Source organism: Glandiceps talaboti, chromosome 15, assembly GCF_964340395.1.
Source record: "Glandiceps talaboti chromosome 15, keGlaTala1.1, whole genome shotgun sequence".
Classification (NCBI taxonomy): Eukaryota; Metazoa; Hemichordata; class Enteropneusta; family Spengelidae; genus Glandiceps; species Glandiceps talaboti.
Window position 1 is genome coordinate 849,195 of NC_135563.1, and position 27,682 is coordinate 876,876.

A 27,682-nucleotide genomic window follows, 5' to 3' on the forward strand; every position below is an offset into this window, starting at 1 on the left:
TTGTTGATGTACATGTATGCACCTCTAGGCTAGCTATCACTTAGTTTTGAGTTGTTGAATTTGGGCTAAGAATAACCGAATACGTTCAGTACAAATGTATGGTAACAAACATGGCTGCCACATCGGAGCTACCTCTTGGTACTACGATCGCGATTCACATCCAAACGTGATCATTTAGGACATTAATTTTACCATGGAACCATACCAGAGTAGTTATTTCTAAAGAACATGTATAAATTTTAGGTTTTTGTTCTTATTTATCGATACAATGCGAAAATTGCCATGAAATCGTACATCGTATGCGTACTGTATTATGTATAGTACGGTATACGGGAAGGCTTGGAAATTACCGGCTTGATATACCCGGCCATAGAAACTACCAACGTACTACCATCTTCTACTTTGCGACGGTACTACATTTACTGTTTTTGTTACGGCTACCAAGGTGATAAGAAAGTTCATAAATAATGATAGACGCAGTGTCGCTGTTCACTTCCTTCATGGCATTGAATAGAATCTCTTGAAGACCTTCACGCCAAAACAAAGGGGCGATGAACGCAAACAAAGGGGTGGTCCTGTAAACAGAGGGGCGGTCCATGAAAACAAAGGGGCGGTGCGCCCCTCAAAAACCCCTCGTGGACAACACTGATCCAGTTGCCTATCCAACCATGTTGTTATCTTTGCAATATATGCGATCATTTGGCTGTTGCTATGGGTGTGGTCATGTTGTAAGACATATTTGCATACATTTCGAATGTTTTTTCACTTGTCTATGAATCCCTGATGTTATCTTTGCAATATATGTGCTCATTTGGCTGTTGCTATGGGTGTGGTCTTGTTGCTAGGTATATTTGCATACATTTTTTGAATGTATATTCATTTGTCTATTAATCCCTGTTGTTATCTTTGCAATATACGTGATCATTTGGCTGGTGCCATTGGCGTGGTCTTGTTGCTAGGCATATTTACATAAATTTTAAGAATGTTTATTCACTTGTCTATTAACCCCTGTTGTTATCTTTGTGAAATACACCACCGTTTGGCTGTTGCTATGGGCGTGGTCATGGTTGCTAAGGCTATTTGCATACATTTTTTTGAATGTTTACTCACTGCCTACCTGGTGATGTAATCTGACCAAAATATACTGCCATTTGGTTGTTGCTAAGGGTGTGGTCATCGTTTGTAGGACCAACTGTGTCAAAATATTTGGAGGAAAATCTGCAGAATAACAATTCTAGAAACATCTCACCAAATTTCAGTCTCATTGATCTAGTACTTTTTGAGATATAAATTTTTGACCAAAATTCAATTTTTACACCTAATTTGCATATTACTGATTGAGATCATGCTGAATATTTCTTCATCTATACACACCCAGATGCATCCCACTAAATCTCAGCCAAATCTGCTGAGTAGTTTTGGAATAAAGATTTTTGACCAAAACAACACATTTTTAGCTTTAATCTGCATATCATTGATGGAATCATCATGTCATGAACAAATCTTAATTCACTTACCCCTAAGAATTTTCCCACCAAATTTCAGGCCAATCTGCCCAGTAGTTTTGGAGTTTAAATTTTTTTGACCAAAAATCACATTTTTTGACCGAAAACACACATTTCTGATGCAATCATTTTCTTTTGAACAATTTCCCAACTAGACACCCAAAGTAACATGACCACCAAATATTAAAGCAATCGGTCCAGCAGTTTTTGACTTTAAGTTGTTTACACACACACACACACACACACACACACACACACACACACACACACACACACACACACACACACACACACACACACACACACACACTCAGCAATGCCTATAGCGCTACTGAACCTTCAGTTCAGTTCTGCTAAAAAATCATGAGACAAGCTTTGATAGACAATGTCTGTGGTACCATTGGTAATGTAATAGTCTCTTGTATGGAATTAACAAAGATCAGCTTCACCGTTTGCAATCTCTTCAAAACGCTGCAGCACGTTTAGTTAGTCGTTCCCGTAAATTTGACCATATTACACCTGTATTAGTTGATTTACATTGGCTGCCAGTAGAAGCACGTATTAAGTTCAAGGTTATGTTAATTACTTTTAAAGTAATCAGAGGCTTTGCACCAGTGTATTTGACAGAGCTGATAGAGCAGTATGTTCCTTCTAGAGATCTCCGCTCTGCAGACAAGTTACGTCTGATTCCACCCCGCGGTACATTCAGTAAGACATACGGCCAGAGAGCCTTTTCAGTTTGCGCGCCATCACTGTGGAATAAGTTACCTGTAGAGATTCGTACTGCAAGGAATGTTGAGTCTTTTAAACGCGGTTTGAAAACCTATCTTTTTAATATGTATTATCAGTGATTCGTTTTTTGCTTTGCTGTACATTTATTTCACCGCAGGACTGTGTGTTCTTTACCCTACCACTTGCAATGTGTATTTTTAAATTTTGCATATTCTTTTTAGAGTTTCTGTACATCGCACTGTGACGTATGTGTAGTGCGTTTTCTAAGAAATTAAAATAATAATAATAATAATAATGGCGCCGACTGAGAGCGACGTACGAATCTGAGCAAATATCCAACTAGAATTGTGCTTTCACCTACAACTTTGAGCGGTTAAATTGAAGACACCAGGCATTATGAATATGTGGTGGATACTACTGTTGTGTTTACTTGTGGAAGTATGTGGTTTTGAGCTGGAAAGAAGGTCGAGGGGAAACAACATGGGCAACACTAGTATTCAGCAGCAAAGGGAACGAGGTGTCAGGATTCAATGGTCAAGATTCGAGTTATTGGACCTACGGAAAAATCAAACATCTTTATTACCAGAACAAGTAAGAGTAATAAGGAGCGGACAATCACTAGCTGGTATCGAGAACATTGCTACACACCATGTCCATTGTCGGACTGTTATATCTATTATTACGAACCCTGCTTAGACTATTTACATTTATATTCTTTCTGAATGAGTTTGGTTACTTCTGTCTTCTTTTACATTTGCGTATTATTGTAAAGCGGTGTGGATAATGTTTTCGTTGACATATCGCTATATAAACAAACTAATTCTAAAAACTAATTCTACCATCACCATAACATTACCGCTATTATGTGCATTTTTGTCATTGACACATTGGAAAATGTGAAGCTACATGTTTGTAAATTTTTATTCCGAATTTCTGTTTTTGCCTATTTTGCCTTGTATATTCTTCCTTGCCTGTGGTCTTGCTAATCAGTATTTTATAAACGAAAGGCTTTTCTCAAAATGTAATTCTTGTATTTGTTTGAAGGCATTATTGGACTCTCATTTGATTTGAGAAACATCCACTGGGGAAATGGTTGGTGATGATGGTGATCAACACATCTGATTGAGTAACTGTAGTCTGTATACAATCAATTATTTTCACAAATATGGTCTGCTTTTGATGTTAATGGCATATATTAAACAGTAAAGTTGATCAAAGGCAGTATTGCTTTCCTCTCAGAGACTTAATGCATGAATGCCACAATGTGTAATGTACAAATAAGGACAGCTTACTGTTATTATCTGAAACTGCTTGCAAAACTGTCAATTGAACTTGTATACCAAATTCAGCAATAGCATATGTAATACCCATGCATCGGTTATGGTACTCAAGATTTTCATAATTCAAATAGTACATGTATTTCCTCAAATTAGGTCATTTCAATACAAAGGCATGGGGCTAATGTTTTCTATTGTTTCTTGTATTTAAGTACACTACTTGAATAATGATAGTAGTTTTCAACCTCTGATTGTTATCAATAATCATGCTTGTCAGCCTGTTATTTTAAAAATTCTACTCCTTTCCAATTTTTCATCCACTTATTCATCTGCAGGATGACGATGTCACCCAAGAATTACCTATAGAGTTGGACATAAATGGGTGTTGATGTTTCTGTCACCATCGATGATGATGTTGTCGACACAGCCTTAGGTGCAGTATAACTCATTAACTATGTAGTATAACTATGAGTTTATTCTCACTGACTGTCTTAGGTGCAGTATAACTCATTAACTATGTAGTATAACTATGAGTTTATTCCCACTGACTGTCTTAGGTGCAGTATAACTCATTAACTATGTAGTATAACCACAGGGTAAAGGACAAATGATCAATTTTGTACTCGCGATTTTCCGGATTTCTAATATTATTTTCTGTATATTTCAAATAAAGTTTTAAATACTGTTTCCTCTCACTGTTTTTTTCTATTTCCTACCTAATATCAATGTCTTATCTGAGTTTATCAGCTTTGCATTAATTAGTAGCTTGCTAGAACAAACTCACTATTGGCCCAAATGAACGCATTATACCGTGAGTGTAAACATCTACTGATACGACTAATGGTAATACACGGAAAGGGGTGAAACTCCAAAGGGACGTGTCCAGAGGACATCCGTAAATCACCCTGCCACTTAATTCATTCATGAATTCACAAAACAACAGGAAATAAACAAGCGATGCAACATTCTATTTTCGAAAATGTCGATCATGCTGCACGGGTTACATTTTGGGGACATTTTTGGTTTTCAATCGTGAATATCTATCATGCAAGTATTTCTTTGAATACGTCGGCTTTTAAATATATCATCCAAGCTACATTTTTCACGATAGACATTTTTGGTTTTCAATCGTGAATATCTATCGTGCAAGCATTTCTTGGACAACGTCGGCTTTTTAATATGCCAATCCTACATCCATGATCGATCCTACTGAACGACACATTGTTTTGTCCACGCGAGTACAAAATTGACCAAAAGTCCATGCGAGTACAAAATTGATCATTTGTCCTTTACCCTGTGGTATAACTATGAGTTTATTCTCACTGACTGTCTTAGGTGCAGTATAACTCATTAACTGTGTAGTATAACTATGAGTTTATTCTCACTGACTGTCTTAGGTGCAGTATAACTCATTAACTATGTAGTATAACTATGAGTTTATTCTCACTGTTGACAAGAAATAATGACAAGCAAATGAAGTGTACATTTGGTTAATGTACAGTACTTTTTTTATTACAGAAGTCAAGTATATCATTGTAGTTACTGTTTTTAATAAAATAGTCACATACAATAGTCCACCGGCCCAGATATTTACACATGACAAAATACATGATAACACCTTGGATATGTGATAATCCTATGAAATCAATGTTAGTTTTACATCATACTGCTCCAAGCATGATTCCGCGGACTAATACAAATTCGAGCCGGTAGGCGAGATTTGTAGTTCGTGGAATCATACGAGGCGCAGCAAGACCTAAAATTAACATTGATTTCATGGGATTATATATTTATCACATAATAAAGTTTTTCCACATATTTCCTCTATTTTGAATTGAATTTTATGAATACTACATCGTTTCATCGCACTTTATTTTTCATCACAAACCAAAAATGGCAACCGATGGCTATGGAAATTACGCAATCACGTGACCTGTTGTGAGGTCAAGCTTACGTGCAAGTTACACTGTGCCATGGTTTCTCAACCAAAATTATCGGTTATGACCTAGCAATGTACATGTTATATCAAATTTAGCTTTAAAATGTAAGTAAACTTTGTCTGAATGCGACTTTTGTTCCAACATTTTAATCATATTAGCTCAGGTTTATGTTCGGAGCTTTGAGCTCGACGGCAAATCGAACCGGCTGCTAGCCTACATACGAATTATTATCGATAATCTACATGATTTTTATCTACATGAAATCTCTCTCACATCACGTGCAGATTCTGCTTCTTGGTGTAGAATCTGAGAAAATTGACCATTAAACAACTTATCACCACATATATGAAGCTTGACTAAGTCTTGTAACAGAAGTTCAAGCATGTCTGAGTTATGGCTTTGGACATGAAAACTGCGCCAACAAAATGGCTGCCAGGCAGCCATATCGGATTGTATCACGTCGAAAATAGATATGCACATGTATATCATAGAACACTGTCCTAATACTAACTTTGAATGAGATCTGTTCAAGCATGTCTGAGTTATGGCTTTGGACATGGAATATTCGCAAACAAAATGGCTGCTAGGTGGCCATATTGGATCGTATCATGAAACAAATTGACGTGCATATGTATGCCATAGTATGTTGCCCCTGTACCAAGTTTGAAAAAAATCGGTCCAGGCATCTCCAAGAAACGGCTCCGGATGGACGGCGGACAGACGGACGCACGGACCCCAATCCATAAGTCCCTGTCCCGGACTTTGTCCGATGGGGACTAATTATTTCTTATAAATACCTTTTTTTTATTCTGTGTGATTTCTGGTATGTCAATGCTAACCACCTTCAAAGATCGTCATTACTGCTAGCTTGAATACTGTAGACTGTAGTTCAAACTGCCGAGATAGGCTTGATAATATCAAAACCTTCTTGGATATATACTGACTCGATTGATGACTCACTGTTGCTAGGACATGATTCAACTAAGTTTTCAATCACTGAACCTGAGACAAGTTGTGCCATTTTACATTAATCTGCTCTTATCACACTTCTGTTCCACTAACGTAACGTAACATGGTGTGATCGTAGGACAACTTCAGGAGGTTGGCAAGATATTTGTGATTTTTAGAAGTAACGATTGGATATCGACATTTATGTATACAAAGTATTATTCAAAATTATTTTTGTTATCTTATTTACAATTGTAGTAAATAGCTTTTCATAGGCTCTTTAAAAACTGACATACATAATTACTATTACTGATATATATATATATATATATATATATATATATATATATATATATATATATATATATATATATATATATATATATATATATATCTATATCTAATTACCTCTATTGAAAAATGAAATTTTGAATGGATATTGGTATTTTAGACAAACTTAATTTGCCATAGATACTTACGTTTTGAAGTTTGTTCTACGCTGGTAAAGAGTGGCTGTACTGTTGTATTTGTATACTCCTGTATTGGTACCCCAAGACGATAACCCACATCTGTTGATGTATAACATAAAATTATTAATATATATATATATATATAAGGCCAAAAAAAAAATATCTGGTTCTGGTCAGGGTAAACTTTCTAAAGTGGTGCGACGACGCGAATCTTCTTTTTCCTAATTTTTTTTTTTTTTTTTGCAAATTAGTAAATACACATTTTTTTGACACTTTACATACTCTGTTCATGGAAGAAGGTTCTACTTCCATGCGCTGTTCTATCATATTCATCTCTTGAAAAACTTCCTTTTTCTTCGAAGCAGTTTAGGCTTTGTATTTAAGCAGTCTTGGCATATAGGGTAGATTTCAGCTGCTTGTTCTCCTGATATCAGGAATAAATAAGGAACGGGAAAGCAAAAATTATCGGAAAAAAAGGATCGACGCGGGGGTATTCAGGGCACGCCCGCGCTGACCAGAACCAGATATTTTTTTTTTTTTTGGCCTAACATAGTGTGGGTGATTTCATTGCTACAAGTGACAAGTTGGGAAAACTAAACTTGCTACAGTATAGCTTGTCTGTTTAAAGAAAATTGAGTAGATGCTGACTCTATGACACAATTCAGTCCATGTGCCTTTTACCATGCAAGATATACTCTGTAATACCATAACATAATTATAATACACAATGGGATTTCCATTTCATGACACCTGATCACAGAACTGCACAAGGAGGACTTATGTGATAGCACTCAGATTGGTTCAACTTTTTGGAAAACATATATATTTATTTTCTTACTCCATAGGGGTCATCATTTTTACAAAGTGAATAAGGGGGGGGGGGGGGGGGGGGGGGGAGGCACCTTATTTTCAACAACTGGACGAAATCATGAACCACCCTCCTGTACGTAAATTTCCATAAAACAAATGTATGTGCATACAGTAAACCATAAACAATGGCTATAAATATACGTTCAAATATAACACAAACTCTTTGTCTTATTAATCTTGTAATTCCTACACTAGGCGTTACTCCGTCATCATTCTGTAGTAGTATTAATCTTGTAATTCCTACACTAGACATTACTCCGTCATCATTCTGTAGTAGTATTAATCTTGTAATTCCTACACTAGGCGTTACTCCGTCATCATTCTGTAGTAGTATTAATCTTGTAATTCCTACACTAGACATTACTCCGTCATCATTCTGTAGTAGTATTAATTTTGTAATTCCTACACTAGGCGTTACTCCGTCATCATTCTGTAGTAGTATTAATCTTGTAATTCCTACACTAAGCGTTACTCCGTTATCATTCTGTAGTAGTATTAATCTTGTAATTCCTACACTAGGCGTAACTCCGTCATCATTCTGTAGTAATTGTAATTCCTACACTAGGCGTTACTCCGTCATCATTCTGTAGTAGTATTAATCATGTAATTCCTACACTAGACATTACTCCGTCATCATTCTGTAGTAGTATTAATCTTGTAATTCCTACACTAGGCGTTACTCCGTCATCATTCTGTAGTAGTATTAATCTTGTAATTCCTACACTAGGCATTACTCCGTCATCATTCTGTAGTAGTATTAAACTTGTAATTCCTACACTAGGCGTTACTCCGTCATCATTCTGTAGTAGTATTAATCTTGTAATTCCTACACTAGACATTACTCCGTCATCATTCTGTAGTAGTATTAATCTTGTAATTCCTACACTAGGCGTTACTCCGTCATCATTCTGTAGTAGTATTAATCTTGTAATTCCTACACTAGACATTACTCCGTCATCATTCTGTAGTAGTATTAATTTTGTAATTCCTACACTAGGCGTTACTCCGTCATCATTCTGTAGTAGTATTAATCTTGTAATTCCTACACTAAGCGTTACTCCGTTATCATTCTGTAGTAGTATTAATCTTGTAATTCCTACACTAGGCATTACTCCGTCATCATTCTGTAGTAGTATTAATCTTGTAATTCCTACACTAGGCGTTACTCCGTTATCATTCTGTAGTAGTATTAATCTTGTAATTCCTACACTAGGCGTTACTCCGTCATCATTCTGTAGTAGTATTAATCTTGTAATTCCTACACTTGACATTACTCCGTCATCATTCTGTAGTAGTATTAATCTTGTAATTCCTACACTAAGCGTTACTCCGTCATCATTCTGTAGTAGTATTAATCTTGTAATTCCTACACTAAGCGTTACTCCGTCATCATTCTGTAGTAGTATTAATCTTGTAAATCCTACACTAGACATTACTCCGTCATCATTCTGTAGTAGTATTAATCTTGTAATTCCTACACTAGGCGTTACTCCGTCATCATTCTGTAGTAGTATTAATCTTGTAATTCCTACACTAGGCATTACTCCGTCATCATTCTGTAGTAGTATTAAACTTGTAATTCCTACACTAGACGTTACTCCGTCATCATTCTGTAGTAGTATTAATCTTGTAATTCCTACATTAGGCGTTACTCCGTCATCATTCTGTAGTAGTATTAATCTTGTAATTCCTACACTAAGCGTTACTCCGTCATCATTCTGTAGTAGTATTAATCTTGTAATTCCTACACTAAGCGTTACTCCGTCATCATTCTGTAGTAGTATTAATCTTGTAATTCCTACACTAGACATTACTCCGTCATCATTCTGTAGTAGTATTAATCTTGTAATTCCTACACTAAGTGTTACTCCGTCATCATTCTGTAGTAGTATTAATCTTGTAATTCCTACACTAGACATTACTCCGTCATCATTCTGTAGTAGTATTAATCTTGTAATTCCTACACTAGGCGTTACTCCGTCATCATTCTGTAGTAGTATTAATCTTGTAATTCCTACACTAGGCATTACTCCGTCATCATTCTGTAGTAGTATTAAACTTGTAATTCCTACACTAGGCGTTACTCCGTCATCATTCTGTAGTAGTATTAATCTTGTAATTCCTACACTAGACATTACTCCGTCATCATTCTGTAGTAGTATTAATCTTGTAATTCCTACACTAGGCGTTACTCCGTCATCATTCTGTAGTAGTATTAATCTTGTAATTCCTACACTAGACATTACTCCGTCATCATTCTGTAGTAGTATTAATCTTGTAATTCCTACGCTAGGCGTTACTCCGTCATCATTCTGTAGTAGTATTAATCTTGTAATTCCTACACTAAGAGTTACTCCGTCATCATTCTGTAGTAGTATTAATCTTGTAATTCCTACACTAGGCGTTACTCCGTCATCATTCTGTAGTAGTATTAATCTTGTAATTCCTACACTAGACATTACTCCGTCATCATTCTGTAGTAGTATTAATTTTGTAATTCCTACACTAGGCGTTACTCCGTCATCATTCTGTAGTAGTATTAATCTTGTAATTCCTACACTAAGCGTTACTCCGTTATCATTCTGTAGTAGTATTAATCTTGTAATTCCTACACTAGGCATTACTCCGTCATCATTCTGTAGTAGTATTAATCTTGTAATTCCTACACTAGGCGTTACTCCGTTATCATTCTGTAGTAGTATTAATCTTGTAATTCCTACACTAGGCGTTACTCCGTCATCATTCTGTAGTAGTATTAATCTTGTAATTCCTACACTTGACATTACTCCGTCATCATTCTGTAGTAGTATTAATCTTGTAATTCCTACACTAAGCGTTACTCCGTCATCATTCTGTAGTAGTATTAATCTTGTAATTCCTACACTAAGCGTTACTCCGTCATCATTCTGTAGTAGTATTAATCTTGTAAATCCTACACTAGACATTACTCCGTCATCATTCTGTAGTAGTATTAATCTTGTAATTCCTACACTAGGCGTTACTCCGTCATCATTCTGTAGTAGTATTAATCTTGTAATTCCTACACTAGGCATTACTCTGTCATCATTCTGTAGTAGTATTAATCTTGTAATTCCTACACTAGGCGTTACTCCGTCATCATTCTGTAGTAGTATTAATCTTGTAATTCCTACATTAGGCGTTACTCCGTCATCATTCTGTAGTAGTATTAATCTTGTAATTCCTACACTAAGCGTTACTCCGTCATCATTCTGTAGTAGTATTAATCTTGTAATTCCTACACTAAGCGTTACTCCGTCATCATTCTGTAGTAGTATTAATCTTGTAATTCCTACACTAGACATTACTCCGTCATCATTCTGTAGTAGTATTAATCTTGTAATTCCTACACTAAGTGTTACTCCGTCATTATTCTGTAGTAGTATTAATCTTGTAATTCCTACACTAGGCATTACTCCGTCATCATTCTGTAGTAGTATTAATCTTGTAATTCCTACACTAGGCGTTACTCCGTTATCATTCTGTAGTAGTATTAATCTTGTAATTCCTACACTAGGCGTTATTCCGTCATCATTCTGTAGTAGTATTAATCTTGTAATTCCTACACTAGACATTACTCCGTCATCATTCTGTAGTAGTATTAATCTTGTAATTCCTACACTAGGCGTTACTCTGTCATCATTCAGTAGTAGTATTAATCTTGTAATTCCTACACTAAGCGTTACTCCGTCATCATTCTGTAGTAGTATTAATCTTGTAATACCTACACTAGACATTACTCCGTCATCATTCTGTAGTAGTATTAATCTTGTAATTCCTACACTAAGCGTTACTCCGTCATCATTCTGTAGTAGTATTAATCTTGTAATTCCTACACTAGACATTACTCCGTCATCATTCTGTAGTAGTATTAATCTTGTAATTCCTACACTAAGCGTTACTCCGTCATCATTCTGTAGTAGTATTAATCTTGTAAATCCTACACTAGACATTACTCCGTCATCATTCTGTAGTAGTATTAATCTTGTAATTCCTACACTAAGCGTTACTCCGTCATCATTCTGTAGTAGTATTAATCTTGTAATTCCTACACTAGGCGTTACTCCGTTATCATTCTGTAGTAGTATTAATCTTGTAATTCCTACACTAGGCGTTACTCTGTCATCATTCTGTAGTAGTATTAATCTTGTAATTCCTACACTAGGCGTTACTCCGTTATCATTCTGTAGTAGTATTAATCTTGTAATTCCTACACTAGGCGTTACTCTGTCATCATTCTGTAGTAGTATTAATCTTGTAATTCCTACACTAGGCGTTACTCCGTCATCATTCTGTAGTAGTATTAATCTTGTAATTCCTACACTAAGCGTTACTCCGTCATCATTCTGTAGTAGTATTAATCTTGTAATTCCTACACTAAGCGTTACTCTGTCATCATTCAGTAGTAGTATTAATCTTGTAATTCCTACACTAGGCGTTACTCCGTCATCATTCTGTAGTAGTATTAATCTTGTAATTCCTACACTAGACATTACTCTGTCATCATTCTGTAGTAGTATTAATCTTGTAATTCCTACACTAGGCGTTACTCCATCATCATTCTGTAGTAGTATTAATCTTGTAATTCCTACACTAGGCATTACTCCGTCATCATTCTGTAGTAGTATTAAACTTGTAATTCCTACACTAGGCGTTACTCCGTCATCATTCTGTATTAGTATTAATCTTGTAATTCCTACACTAGGCGTTACTCCATCATCATTCTGTAGTAGTATTAATCTTGTAATTCCTACACTAAGCGTTACTCCGTCATCATTCTGTAGTAGTATTAATCTTGTAATTCCTACACTAGGCGTTACTCCGTCATCATTCTGTAGTAGTATTAATCTTGTAATTCCTACACTAAGTGTTACTCCGTCATCATTCTGTAGTAGTATTAATCTTGTAATTCCTACACTAGACATTACTCCGTCATCATTCTGTAGTAGTATTAATCTTGTAATTCCTACACTAGGCGTTACTCCGTCATCATTCTGTAGTAGTATTAATCTTGTAATTCCTACACTAGGCATTACTCCGTCATCATTCTGTAGTAGTATTAAACTTGTAATTCCTACACTAGGCGTTACTCCGTCATCATTCTGTAGTAGTATTAATCTTGTAATTCCTACACTAGACATTACTCCGTCATCATTCTGTAGTAGTATTAATCTTGTAATTCCTACACTAGGCGTTACTCCGTCATCATTCTGTAGTAGTATTAATCTTGTAATTCCTACACTAGACATTACTCCGTCATCATTCTGTAGTAGTATTAATCTTGTAATTCCTACGCTAGGCGTTACTCCGTCATCATTCTGTAGTAGTATTAATCTTGTAATTCCTACACTAAGAGTTACTCCGTCATCATTCTGTAGTAGTATTAATCTTGTAATTCCTACACTAGGCGTTACTCCGTCATCATTCTGTAGTAGTATTAATCTTGTAATTCCTACACTAGACATTACTCCGTCATCATTCTGTAGTAGTATTAATTTTGTAATTCCTACACTAGGCGTTACTCCGTCATCATTCTGTAGTAGTATTAATCTTGTAATTCCTACACTAAGCGTTACTCCGTTATCATTCTGTAGTAGTATTAATCTTGTAATTCCTACACTAGGCATTACTCCGTCATCATTCTGTAGTAGTATTAATCTTGTAATTCCTACACTAGGCGTTACTCCGTTATCATTCTGTAGTAGTATTAATCTTGTAATTCCTACACTAGGCGTTACTCCGTCATCATTCTGTAGTAGTATTAATCTTGTAATTCCTACACTTGACATTACTCCGTCATCATTCTGTAGTAGTATTAATCTTGTAATTCCTACACTAAGCGTTACTCCGTCATCATTCTGTAGTAGTATTAATCTTGTAATTCCTACACTAAGCGTTACTCCGTCATCATTCTGTAGTAGTATTAATCTTGTAAATCCTACACTAGACATTACTCCGTCATCATTCTGTAGTAGTATTAATCTTGTAATTCCTACACTAGGCGTTACTCCGTCATCATTCTGTAGTAGTATTAATCTTGTAATTCCTACACTAGGCATTACTCTGTCATCATTCTGTAGTAGTATTAATCTTGTAATTCCTACACTAGGCGTTACTCCGTCATCATTCTGTAGTAGTATTAATCTTGTAATTCCTACATTAGGCGTTACTCCGTCATCATTCTGTAGTAGTATTAATCTTGTAATTCCTACACTAAGCGTTACTCCGTCATCATTCTGTAGTAGTATTAATCTTGTAATTCCTACACTAAGCGTTACTCCGTCATCATTCTGTAGTAGTATTAATCTTGTAATTCCTACACTAGACATTACTCCGTCATCATTCTGTAGTAGTATTAATCTTGTAATTCCTACACTAAGTGTTACTCCGTCATTATTCTGTAGTAGTATTAATCTTGTAATTCCTACACTAGGCATTACTCCGTCATCATTCTGTAGTAGTATTAATCTTGTAATTCCTACACTAGGCGTTACTCCGTTATCATTCTGTAGTAGTATTAATCTTGTAATTCCTACACTAGGCGTTATTCCGTCATCATTCTGTAGTAGTATTAATCTTGTAATTCCTACACTAGACATTACTCCGTCATCATTCTGTAGTAGTATTAATCTTGTAATTCCTACACTAGGCGTTACTCTGTCATCATTCAGTAGTAGTATTAATCTTGTAATTCCTACACTAAGCGTTACTCCGTCATCATTCTGTAGTAGTATTAATCTTGTAATACCTACACTAGACATTACTCCGTCATCATTCTGTAGTAGTATTAATCTTGTAATTCCTACACTAAGCGTTACTCCGTCATCATTCTGTAGTAGTATTAATCTTGTAATTCCTACACTAGACATTACTCCGTCATCATTCTGTAGTAGTATTAATCTTGTAATTCCTACACTAAGCGTTACTCCGTCATCATTCTGTAGTAGTATTAATCTTGTAAATCCTACACTAGACATTACTCCGTCATCATTCTGTAGTAGTATTAATCTTGTAATTCCTACACTAAGCGTTACTCCGTCATCATTCTGTAGTAGTATTAATCTTGTAATTCCTACACTAGGCGTTACTCCGTTATCATTCTGTAGTAGTATTAATCTTGTAATTCCTACACTAGGCGTTACTCTGTCATCATTCTGTAGTAGTATTAATCTTGTAATTCCTACACTAGGCGTTACTCCGTTATCATTCTGTAGTAGTATTAATCTTGTAATTCCTACACTAGGCGTTACTCTGTCATCATTCTGTAGTAGTATTAATCTTGTAATTCCTACACTAGGCGTTACTCCGTCATCATTCTGTAGTAGTATTAATCTTGTAATTCCTACACTAAGCGTTACTCCGTCATCATTCTGTAGTAGTATTAATCTTGTAATTCCTACACTAAGCGTTACTCTGTCATCATTCAGTAGTAGTATTAATCTTGTAATTCCTACACTAGGCGTTACTCCGTCATCATTCTGTAGTAGTATTAATCTTGTAATTCCTACACTAGACATTACTCTGTCATCATTCTGTAGTAGTATTAATCTTGTAATTCCTACACTAGGCGTTACTCCATCATCATTCTGTAGTAGTATTAATCTTGTAATTCCTACACTAGGCATTACTCCGTCATCATTCTGTAGTAGTATTAAACTTGTAATTCCTACACTAGGCGTTACTCCGTCATCATTCTGTATTAGTATTAATCTTGTAATTCCTACACTAGGCGTTACTCCATCATCATTCTGTAGTAGTATTAATCTTGTAATTCCTACACTAAGCGTTACTCCGTCATCATTCTGTAGTAGTATTAATCTTGTAATTCCTACACTAGGCGTTACTCCGTCATCATTCTGTAGTAGTATTAATCTTGTAATTCCTACACTAAGCGTTACTCCGTCATCATTCTGTAGTAGTATTAATCTTGTAATTCCTACACTAGACATTACTCCGTCATCATTCTGTAGTAGTATTAATCTTGTAATTCCTACACTAAGCGTTACTCCGTCATCATTCTGTAGTAGTATTAATCTTGTAATTCCTACACTAGGCGTTACTCCGTTATCATTCTGTAGTAGTATTAATCTTGTAATTCCTACACTAGACATTACTCCGTCATCATTCTGTAGTAGTATTAATCTTGTAATTCCTACACTAGGCGTTACTCTGTCATCATTCTGTAGTAGTATTAATCTTGTAATTCCTACACTAGGCGTTACTCTGTCATCATTCTGTAGTAGTATTAATCTTGTAATTCCTACACTAGGCGTTACTCCGTCATCATTCTGTAGTAGTATTAATCTTGTAATTCCTACACTAAGCGTTACTCCGTCATCATTCTGTAGTAGTATTAATCTTGTAATTCCTACACTAAGCGTTACTCCGTCATCATTCTGTAGTAGTATTAATCTTGTAATTCCTACACTAAGCGTTACTCCGTCATCATTCTGTAGTAGTATTAATCTTGTAATTCCTACACTAGGCATTACTCTGTCATCATTCTGTAGTAGTATTAATCTTGTAATTCCTACACTAGACATTACTCCGTCATCATTCTGTAGTAGTATTAATCTTGTAATTCCTACACTAAGCGTTACTCCGTCATCATTCTGTAGTAGTATTAATCTTGTAATTCCTACACTAGGCATTACTCCGTCATCATTCTGTAGTAGTATTAATCTTGTAATTCCTACACTAGGCATTACTCCGTTATCATTCTGTAGTAGTATTAATCTTGTAATTCCTACACTAGGCGTTACTCCGTCATCATTCTGTAGTAGTATTAATCTTGTAATTCCTACACTAGACATTACTCCGTCATCATTCTGCAGTAGTATTAATCTTGTAATTCCTACACTAGGCGTTACTCCGTCATCATTCTGTAGTAGTATTAATCTTGTAATTCCTACACTAAGAGTTACTCCGTCATCATTCTGTAGTAGTATTAATCTTGTAATTCCTACACTAGACGTTACTCCGTCATCATTCTGTAGTAGTATTAATCTTGTAATTCCTACACTAAGCGTTACTCCGTTATCATTCTGTAGTAGTATTAATCTTGTAATTCCTACACTAGACGTTACTCCGTCATCATTCTGTAGTAGTATTAATCTTGTAATTCCTACACTAAGCGTTACTCCGTTATCATTCTGTAGTAGTATTAATCTTGTAATTCCTACACTAGACATTACTCCGTCATCATTCTGTAGTAGTATTAATCTTGTAATTCCTACACTAGGCGTTACTCTGTCATCATTCTGTAGTAGTATTAATCTTGTAATTCCTACACTAGGCGTTACTCTGTCATCATTCTGTAGTAGTATTAATCTTGTAATTCCTACACTAGGCGTTACTCTGTCATCATTCTGTAGTAGTATTAATCTTGTAATTCCTACACTAGGCGTTACTCCGTCATCATTCTGTAGTAGTATTAATCTTGTAATTCCTACACTAAGCGTTACTCCGTCATCATTCTGTAGTAGTATTAATCTTGTAATTCCTACACTAAGCGTTACTCCGTCATCATTCTGTAGTAGTATTAATCTTGTAATTCCTACACTAAGCGTTACTCCGTCATCATTCTGTAGTAGTATTAATCTTGTAATTCCTACACTAGGCGTTACTCCGTCATCATTCTGTAGTAGTATTAATCTTGTAATTCCTACACTAGACATTACTCCGTCATCATTCTGTAGTAGTATTAATCTTGTAATTCCTACACTAAGCGTTACTCCGTCATCATTCTGTAGTAGTATTAATCTTGTAATTCCTACACTAGGCATTACTCCGTCATCATTCTGTAGTAGTATTAATCTTGTAATTCCTACACTAGGCGTTACTCCGTTATCATTCTGTAGTAGTATTAATCTTGTAATTCCTACACTAGGCGTTACTCCGTCATCATTCTGTAGTAGTATTAATCTTGTAATTCCTACACTAGACATTACTCCGTCATCATTCTGTAGTAGTATTAATCTTGTAATTCCTACACTAGGCGTTACTCCGTCATCATTCTGTAGTAGTATTAATCTTGTAATTCCTACACTAAGAGTTACTCCGTCATCATTCTGTAGTAGTATTAATCTTGTAATTCCTACACTAGACGTTACTCCGTCATCATTCTGTAGTAGTATTAATCTTGTAATTCCTACACTAAGCGTTACTCCGTTATCATTCTGTAGTAGTATTAATCTTGTAATTCCTACACTAAGCGTTACTCCGTCATCATTCTGTAGTAGTATTAATCTTGTAATTCCTACACTAAGCGTTACTCCGTCATCATTCTGTAGTAGTATTAATCTTGTAATTCCTACACTAAGCGTTACTCCGTCATCGTTCTGTAGTAGTATTAATCTTGTAATTCCTACACTAGGCGTTACTCCGTCATCATTCTGTAGTAGTATTAATCTTGTAATTCCTACACTAGACATTACTCCGTCATCATTCTGTAGTAGTATTAATCTTGTAATTCCTACACTAAGCGTTACTCCGTCATCATTCTGTAGTAGTATTAATCTTGTAATTCCTACACTAGACATTACTCCGTCATCATTCTGTAGTAGTATTAATCTTGTAATTCCTACACTAGACATTACTCCGTCATCATTCTGTAGTAGTATTAATCTTGTAATTCCTACACTAAGCGTTACTCCGTCATCATTCTGTAGTAGTATTAATCTTGTAATTCCTACACTAGGCATTACTCCGTCATCATTCTGTAGTAGTATTAATCTTGTAATTCCTACACTAGGCGTTACTCCGTTATCATTCTGTAGTAGTATTAATCTTGTAATTCCTACACTAAGCGTTACTCCGTCATCATTCTGTAGTAGTATTAATCTTGTAATTCCTACACTAGGCATTACTCCGTCATCATTCTGTAGTAGTATTAATCTTGTAATTCCTACACTAGGCGTTACTCCGTCATCATTCTGTAGTAGTATTAATCTTGTAATTCCTACACTAGACATTACTCCGTCATCATTCTGTAGTAGTATTAATCTTGTAATTCCTACACTAGGCGTTACTCCGTCATCATTCTGTAGTAGTATTAATCTTGTAATTCCTACACTAAGAGTTACTCCGTCATCATTCTGTAGTAGTATTAATCTTGTAATTCCTACACTAGACGTTACTCCGTCATCATTCTGTAGTAGTATTAATCTTGTAATTCCTACACTAAGCGTTACTCCGTTATCATTCTGTAGTAGTATTAATCTTGTAATTCCTACACTAGACATTACTCCGTCATCATTCTGTAGTAGTATTAATCTTGTAATTCCTACACTAAGCGTTACTCCGTCATCATTCTGTAGTAGTATTAAGGTGGAGATGCACAAAGGGAAGGTTTTAAGGGTGACATATTTTCAAGTTATTGTTTCCCAACAATGAATAAAGTTTACACCATCAACCCAAATATTTTCTGAAAGGTTTTTCTTTCCTCTTAAATGCTATTGTATTTTCTATTGTCTTTGACTGAAAGTGAGAGTTTGTTTAAGGTATGAATAGAGGTGTCTTGATTATCTCAAGGCGCCAATATAAACGCCTCGGAAGAGACCACCTGTCACCCGATTTTCCATTTCTTTGGTGTTTTAGAATGTTCACTTCACACATAACAAAAGCGTGTCTCACTTTTTTTCTGCCATCTGTCGTTCTTTTACAACATGCCTCGAAAGTTGACAAATTATAATGGGAAGCTTATTGACAGATTTTTCTCACTTAATCATCAATTTCACACGTAATAGAGCGAACTTACAAATTCTGAGACACAATTTGTAAGAACAATACCTAAGAAAGCACCAGCGAAAATTTCAATTGATTGCGAGGAAGTACTGTCGACATCGAGACTTTAGAACTTAGTCTGGGGGCTTGAAAATGTAAACGGAGAAAATGCCGATTTTCGAAATACAGCGTAAAATTTGACTTGCAGAAGATTTCCCGGCGTGTCATGCAATAAAAATATCACCAAGCAGTGGATAAAACGAGTCTTCAGTTATTCCAATTGTCGTTTTGATTAATACAAGTGTAGCATCGTAGAAACACGGCAAATCGAGGTCGTTCGACTGGAATGTGATACACGAGATCACATTGCAAATGGCGCGGAAGCCCAGTTTATTGACGTCATCTCATTAATTAGTAATCAGAGGCGTGGCCAAAGTCAAGTCCAAGGTTATTATGACGATGTTACTCTGTCTGGCGGCAGATCCACGGTGCTATGCCCCGTGTGTCTAACCTTCACTTTTCCCGGAAGCACTTCCCGATACAAATATATATTTCGTTTTGAATTTCGGAATAACTGCATTAATTTTGCTCAGTTTCGATCGTCAAACACGGGAAATTTAGTAACTAGATGTAGTAGCATGGCCACTTTCTAAACCACGGCGGAATCACCTTGTTACTATTTCGTTCAAAATATTGTCTGAAGGTTCGAATGTCGAATGTGCGATGAAAGGGGTAACCTACGTGATTTCACACATTGCCACATAAATTTAGTCAAAAAATTAGTGTCTGCTTACGTCTGTACGTACACACTCCATTAAATCCAAAAGGGGAAATTTTGCCTGAATTTGGCTGTTACAATGAACCCAAAATCTTTCCACACAGCTAGCTTGCTACAAATTACATGTAAAGCGTTTTCTTTTAGCTGTGGTGTCTTTCGCGTTTGATTGTCTGACGCATTGCTCATGTTGGCATCTGAAAATGGCTAAGTCTTTCGATTAAAAATAACTTTCAATATGTATTGGCACATCACTGCGTATCAGACACATCGACTGATATCGTGGACAGACGGATAAACAAAATTAGACTCGATTGTTACGGACGGGTATGTTTGGAAAATTGAAATCGCCAATAGAAATACATAAGCTCGGGTGATACTCGCCATTCAGTATAACTCGGAGGAGTACATGCACGTGAACAGTGACTGTTTTCTGGAAATAGGACAAGTCTAGTCAATCATAAAATAACCTTAACCGACATTTTGTAAGAACACGGAAGGAAAATAATAGGAAAATCAAAGACATTTTAAAACCAACTCGATATCGGAGATGCGAGATATTATGGAAGTATTCCGGAAGTACAAATTAAAGCAAGCTCAGATTGCCCTGCGTTGGTGATTGTTACGTGCATACGCTACTTGTGAAGTTTATTTTTAACCGAGATTTCCTGATTCAGTCAAAACACGGCCCAATATGTAAACCATAAAAAATTGGCATCTATCTAAAGATTTTGGTGTGTTCAAATGTCTGTAATGATCGACCGACCGACCGAAAGCCTGACGTGTGTACATTGTACCGTACGTAATGATTTTCACAGCGAGTATGCACTGACTCTGTATCGCGCCGGAAGGTTCTGAAACTAGACAGTTACTAATTCACAGGATTTTGGAGTACGTGATTGAAATGTGTCAGCTTACATTTGACCGTGACCAGCAAAGTATCAACAGTTTTCAAAGTACAAGAATCAGATATTAGGACGTGAGCAGTAAATCTAGTCTATCAGCTAGCCCTCGGATGTTCTTCCGATAAAATACGACACACAGCCGAACAACGCTATCGAGGATGGCAGGCCCTCACATGCGAACTTCGTTCGCTTATAGTTATAGCATCGAAAGAAAGCCCGAACGTCTAGCAGCAAGACTACAGTAAATCTTGAGACGGCGGTGTACGAAACTAGGTCATCAGTGAATTTCGGAAACGTATGGACAAATATCGGTATTCTTTGAGAGGTAATACTCGTTTGTTCATATGAGTTATACAGGTATTTTTGACGTTATTAACGTTGCGATGTCACTACCAGAAGAGAAATAAAGTTACGCCCGGGATGCCAACATCTTTTTCTTTCCTTCATGGTACCGTCATGGAAATATCTCCCCTTTTACTCCATATGGTTACAGTGCTAGTGATTCGTGTGTGATCTGAGCATGCGCGAATTTGACACTGCGTATATTTTGCATAATCCTCTGTCAATCGTCTTAGTTGTATGCAAATATCGTGAGTTTATAGTGTTGAAATAGGGCTTCTTTAGCGTTTTGGTACCCGTGCATTTGTTTACTTCTTTTTTTCATGATTTTTCGGGATTTGCAAAACTCAAACCCAGTCCAGTTTTCTCTGGTTGATAGAAGAATATTTACTATGGCAAAAGAGCACATAATCTCAAAAATGGTCAAAATAACGATTTTTTGTGCATCTCCACCTTAATCTTGTAATTCCTACACTAGACATTACTCCATCATCATTCTGTAGTAGTATTAATCTTGTAATTCCTACACTAAGCGTTACTCCGTCATCATTCTGTAGTAGTATTAATCTTGTAATTCCTACACTAGGCGTTACTCCGTTATCATTCTGTAGTAGTATTAATCTTGTAATTCCTACACTAGGCGTTACTCTGTCATCATTCTGTAGTAGTATTAATCTTGTAATTCCTACACTAGGCGTTACTCCGTTATCATTCTGTAGTAGTATTAATCTTGTAATTCCTACACTAGGCGTTACTCTGTCATCATTCTGTAGTAGTATTAATCTTGTAATTCCTACACTAGGCGTTACTCCGTCATCATTCTGTAGTAGTATTAATCTTTTAATTCCTACACTAGGCGTTACTCCGTCATCATTCTGTAGTAGTATTAATCTTGTAATTCCTACACTAAGCGTTACTCCGTCATCATTCTGTAGTAGTATTAATCTTGTAATTCCTACACTAAGCGTTACTCCGTCATCATTCTGTAGTAGTATTAATCTTGTAATTCCTACACTAGGCGTTACTCCGTCATCATTCTGTAGTAGTATTAATCTTGTAATTCCTACACTAAGCGTTACTCCGTCATCATTCTGTAGTAGTATTAATCTTGTAATTCCTACACTAGACATTACTCCGTCATCATTCTGTAGTAGTATTAATCTTGTAATTCCTACACTAGACATTACTCCGTCATCATTCTGTAGTAGTATTAATTTTGTAATTCCTACACTAGACATTACTCCGTCATCATTCTGTAGTAGTATTAATCTTGTAATTCCTACACTAGACATTACTCCGTCATCATTCTGTAGTAGTATTAATCTTGTAATTCCTACACTAGACATTACTCCGTCATCATTCTGTAGTAGTATTAATCTTGTAATTCCTACACTAGGCGTTACTCTGTCATCATTCTGTAGTAGTATTAATCTTGTAATTCCTACACTAGGCGTTACACCGTCATCATTCTGTAGTAGTATTAATCTTGTAATTCCTACACTAGGCGTTACTCCGTCATCATTCTGTAGTAGTATTAATCTTGTAATTCCTACACTAGGCGTTACTCCGTCATCATTCTGTAGTAGTATTAATCTTGTAATTCCTACACTAGGCGTTACTCCGTTATCATTCTGTAGTAGTATTAATCTTGTAATTCCTACACTAGGCGTTACTCCGTCATCATTCTGTAGTAGTATTAATTTTGTAATTCCTACACTAAGCGTTACTCCGTTATCATTCTGTAGTAGTATTAATCTTGTAATTCCTACACTAGACATTACTCCGTCATCATTCTGTAGTTAATCTTGTAATTCCTACACTAGGCGTTACTCCGTCATCATTCTGTAGTAGTATTAATTTTGTAATTCCTACACTAGGCGTTACTCCGTTATCATTCTGTAGTAGTATTAATTTTGTAATTCCTACACTAGGCGTTACTCCGTCATCATTCTGTAGTAGTATTAATCTTGTAATTCCTACACTAGGCGTTACTCCGTCATCATTCTGTAGTAGTATTAATCTTGTAATTCCTACACTAGGCATTACTCCGTCATCATTCTGTAGTAGTATTAATCTTGTAATTCCTACGCTAGGCGTTACTCCGTCATCATTCTGTAGTAGTATTAATTTTGTAATTCCTACGCTAGGCGTTACTCCGTCATCATTCTGTAGTAGTATTAATTTTGTAATTCCTACACTAGGCGTTACTCCGTCATCATTCTGTAGTAGTATTAATCTTGTAATTCCTACGCTAGGCATTACTCCGTCATCATTCTGTAGTAGTATTAATCTTGTAATTCCTACACTAGGCGTTACTCCGTCATCATTCTGTAGTAGTATTAATCTTGTAATTCCTACACTAGGCGTTACTCCGTCTTCATTCTGTAGTAGTATTAATCTTGTAATTCCTACACTAAGCGTTACTCCGTCATCATTCTGTAGTAGTATTAATCTTGTAATTCCTACACTAGACATTACTCCGTCATCATTCTGTAGTAGTATTAATCTTGTAATTCCTACGCTAGGCGTTACTCCGTTATCATTCTGTAGTAGTATTAATCTTGTAATTCCTACACTAGGCGTTACTCCGTCTTCATTCTGTAGTAGTATTAATCTTGTAATTCCTACACTAGGCGTTACTCCGTCTTCATTCTGTAGTAGTATTAATCTTGTAATTCCTACACTAGGCGTTACTCCGTCATCATTCTGTAGTAGTATTAATCTTGTAATTCCTACACTAGGCATTACTCCGTCATCATTCTGTAGTAGTATTAATTTTGTAATTCCTACACTAGGCGTTACTCCGTCATCATTCTGTAGTAGTATTAATCTTGTAATTCCTACACTAGGCGTTACTCCGTCATCATTCTGTAGTAGTATTAATCTTGTAATTCCTACACTAGGCATTACTCCGTCATCATTCTGTAGTAGTATTAATCTTGTAATTCCTACGCCAAGTGTTACTCCGTCATCATTCTGTAGTAGTATTAATTTTGAAATTCCTACGCTAGGCGTTACTCCGTCATCATTCTGTAGTAGTATTAATTTTGTAATTCCTACACTAGGCGTTACTCCGTCATCATTCTGTAGTAGTATTAATCTTGTAATTCCTACGCTAGGCGTTACTCCGTCATCATTCTGTAGTAGTATTAATCTTGTAATTCCTACGCTAGGCATTACTCCGTCATCATTCTGTAGTAGTATTAATCTTGTAATTCCTACACTAGGCATTACTCCGTCATCATTCTGTAGTAGTATTAATCTTGTAATTCCTACACTAGGCGTTACTCCGTTATCATTCTGTAGTAGTATTAATTTTGTAATTCCTACACTAAGCGTTACTCCGTCATCATTCTGTAGTAGTATTAATCTTGTAATTCCTACACTAAGCGTTACTCCGTCTTCATTCTGTAGTAGTATTAATTTTGTAATTCCTACACTAGGCGTTACTCCGTCATCATTCTGTAGTAGTATTAATTTTGTAATTCCTACACTAGGCGTTACTCCGTCATCATTCTGTAGTAGTATTAATTTTGTAATTCCTACACTAAGCGTTACTCCGTCATCATTCTGTAGTAGTATTAATCTTGTAATTCCTACACTAAGCGTTACTCCGTCTTCATTCTGTAGTAGTATTAATTTTGTAATTCCTACACTAGGCGTTACTCCGTCATCATTCTGTAGTAGTATTAATTTTGTAATTCCTACACTAGGCGTTACTCCGTCATCATTCTGTAGTAGTATTAATCTTGTAATTCCTACACTAGGCGTTACTCCGTCATCATTCTGTAGTAGTATTAATCTTGTAATTCCTACACTAGGCGTTACTCCGTCATCATTCTGTAGTAGTATTAATTTTGTAATTCCTACACTAGACATTACTCCGTCATCATTCTGTAGTAGTATTAATTTTGTAATTCCTACACTAAGCGTTACTCCGTCATCATTCTGTAGTAGTATTAATCTTGTAATTCCTACACTAGACATTACTCCGTCATCATTCTGTAGTAGTATTAATTTTGTAATTCCTACACTAAGCGTTACTCCGTCATCATTCTGTAGTAGTATTAATTTTGTAATTCCTACACTAGACATTACTCCGTCATCATTCTGTAGTAGTATTAATTTTGTAATTCCTACACTAGACATTACTCCGTCATCATTCTGTAGTAGTATTAATTTTGTAATTCCTACACTAGGCGTTACTCCGTCATCATTCTGTAGTAGTATTAATCTTGTAATTCCTACGCTAGGCATTACTCCGTCATCATTCTGTAGTAGTATTAATCTTGTAATTCCTACACTAGGCGTTACTCCGTCATCATTCTGTAGTAGTATTAATCTTGTAATTCCTACACTAGGCGTTACTCCGTCTTCATTCTGTAGTAGTATTAATCTTGTAATTCCTACACTAAGCGTTACTCCGTCATCATTCTGTAGTAGTATTAATCTTGTAATTCCTACACTAGACATTACTCCGTCATCATTCTGTAGTAGTATTAATCTTGTAATTCCTACGCTAGGCGTTACTCCGTTATCATTCTGTAGTAGTATTAATCTTGTAATTCCTACACTAGGCGTTACTCCGTCTTCATTCTGTAGTAGTATTAATCTTGTAATTCCTACACTAGGCGTTACTCCGTCTTCATTCTGTAGTAGTATTAATCTTGTAATTCCTACACTAGGCGTTACTCCGTCATCATTCTGTAGTAGTATTAATCTTGTAATTCCTACACTAGGCATTACTCCGTCATCATTCTGTAGTAGTATTAATTTTGTAATTCCTACACTAGGCGTTACTCCGTCATCATTCTGTAGTAGTATTAATCTTGTAATTCCTACACTAGGCGTTACTCCGTCATCATTCTGTAGTAGTATTAATCTTGTAATTCCTACACTAGGCATTACTCCGTCATCATTCTGTAGTAGTATTAATTTTGTAATTCCTACACTAAGCGTTACTCCGTCATCATTCTGTAGTAGTATTAATCTTGTAATTCCTACACTAAGCGTTACTCCGTCTTCATTCTGTAGTAGTATTAATTTTGTAATTCCTACACTAGGCGTTACTCCGTCATCATTCTGTAGTAGTATTAATTTTGTAATTCCTACACTAGGCGTTACTCCGTCATCATTCTGTAGTAGTATTAATCTTGTAATTCCTACACTAGGCGTTACTCCGTCATCATTCTGTAGTAGTATTAATCTTGTAATTCCTACACTAGGCGTTACTCCGTCATCATTCTGTAGTAGTATTAATTTTGTAATTCCTACACTAGACATTACTCCGTCATCATTCTGTAGTAGTATTAATTTTGTAATTCCTACACTAAGCGTTACTCCGTCATCATTCTGTAGTAGTATTAATCTTGTAATTCCTACACTAGACATTACTCCGTCATCATTCTGTAGTAGTATTAATTTTGTAATTCCTACACTAAGCGTTACTCCGTCATCATTCTGTAGTAGTATTAATTTTGTAATTCCTACACTAGACATTACTCCGTCATCATTCTGTAGTAGTATTAATTTTGTAATTCCTACACTAGACATTACTCCGTCATCATTCTGTAGTAGTATTAATTTTGTAATTCCTACACTAGGCGTTACTCCGTCATCATTCTGTAGTAGTATTAATCTTGTAATTCCTACGCTAGGCATTACTCCGTCATCATTCTGTAGTAGTATTAATCTTGTAATTCCTACACTAGGCGTTACTCCGTCATCATTCTGTAGTAGTATTAATCTTGTAATTCCTACACTAGGCGTTACTCCGTCTTCATTCTGTAGTAGTATTAATCTTGTAATTCCTACACTAAGCGTTACTCCGTCATCATTCTGTAGTAGTATTAATCTTGTAATTCCTACACTAGACATTACTCCGTCATCATTCTGTAGTAGTATTAATCTTGTAATTCCTACGCTAGGCGTTACTCCGTTATCATTCTGTAGTAGTATTAATCTTGTAATTCCTACACTAGGCGTTACTCCGTCTTCATTCTGTAGTAGTATTAATCTTGTAATTCCTACACTAGGCGTTACTCCGTCTTCATTCTGTAGTAGTATTAATCTTGTAATTCCTACACTAGGCGTTACTCCGTCATCATTCTGTAGTAGTATTAATCTTGTAATTCCTACACTAGGCATTACTCCGTCATCATTCTGTAGTAGTATTAATT

At 35.8% G+C, this 27,682-nt stretch overlaps 1 protein-coding gene across 6 annotated transcripts in view; it reads right to left on the minus strand.

Annotated features, from left to right (window-relative positions):
- LOC144446079 (prominin-1-A-like) overlaps positions 1 to 27,682 on the minus strand; it is a 205,878-nt gene that overhangs the window by 132,987 nt on the left and 45,209 nt on the right. For all 6 annotated transcript variants that reach the window (XM_078135771.1, XM_078135770.1, XM_078135772.1 and 3 more), the window contains exon 6: positions 6,882 to 6,971. In XM_078135771.1, the coding sequence (XP_077991897.1) occupies positions 6,882 to 6,971 (90 nt within the window). The remainder of the gene's footprint in view (positions 1 to 6,881; positions 6,972 to 27,682) is intronic.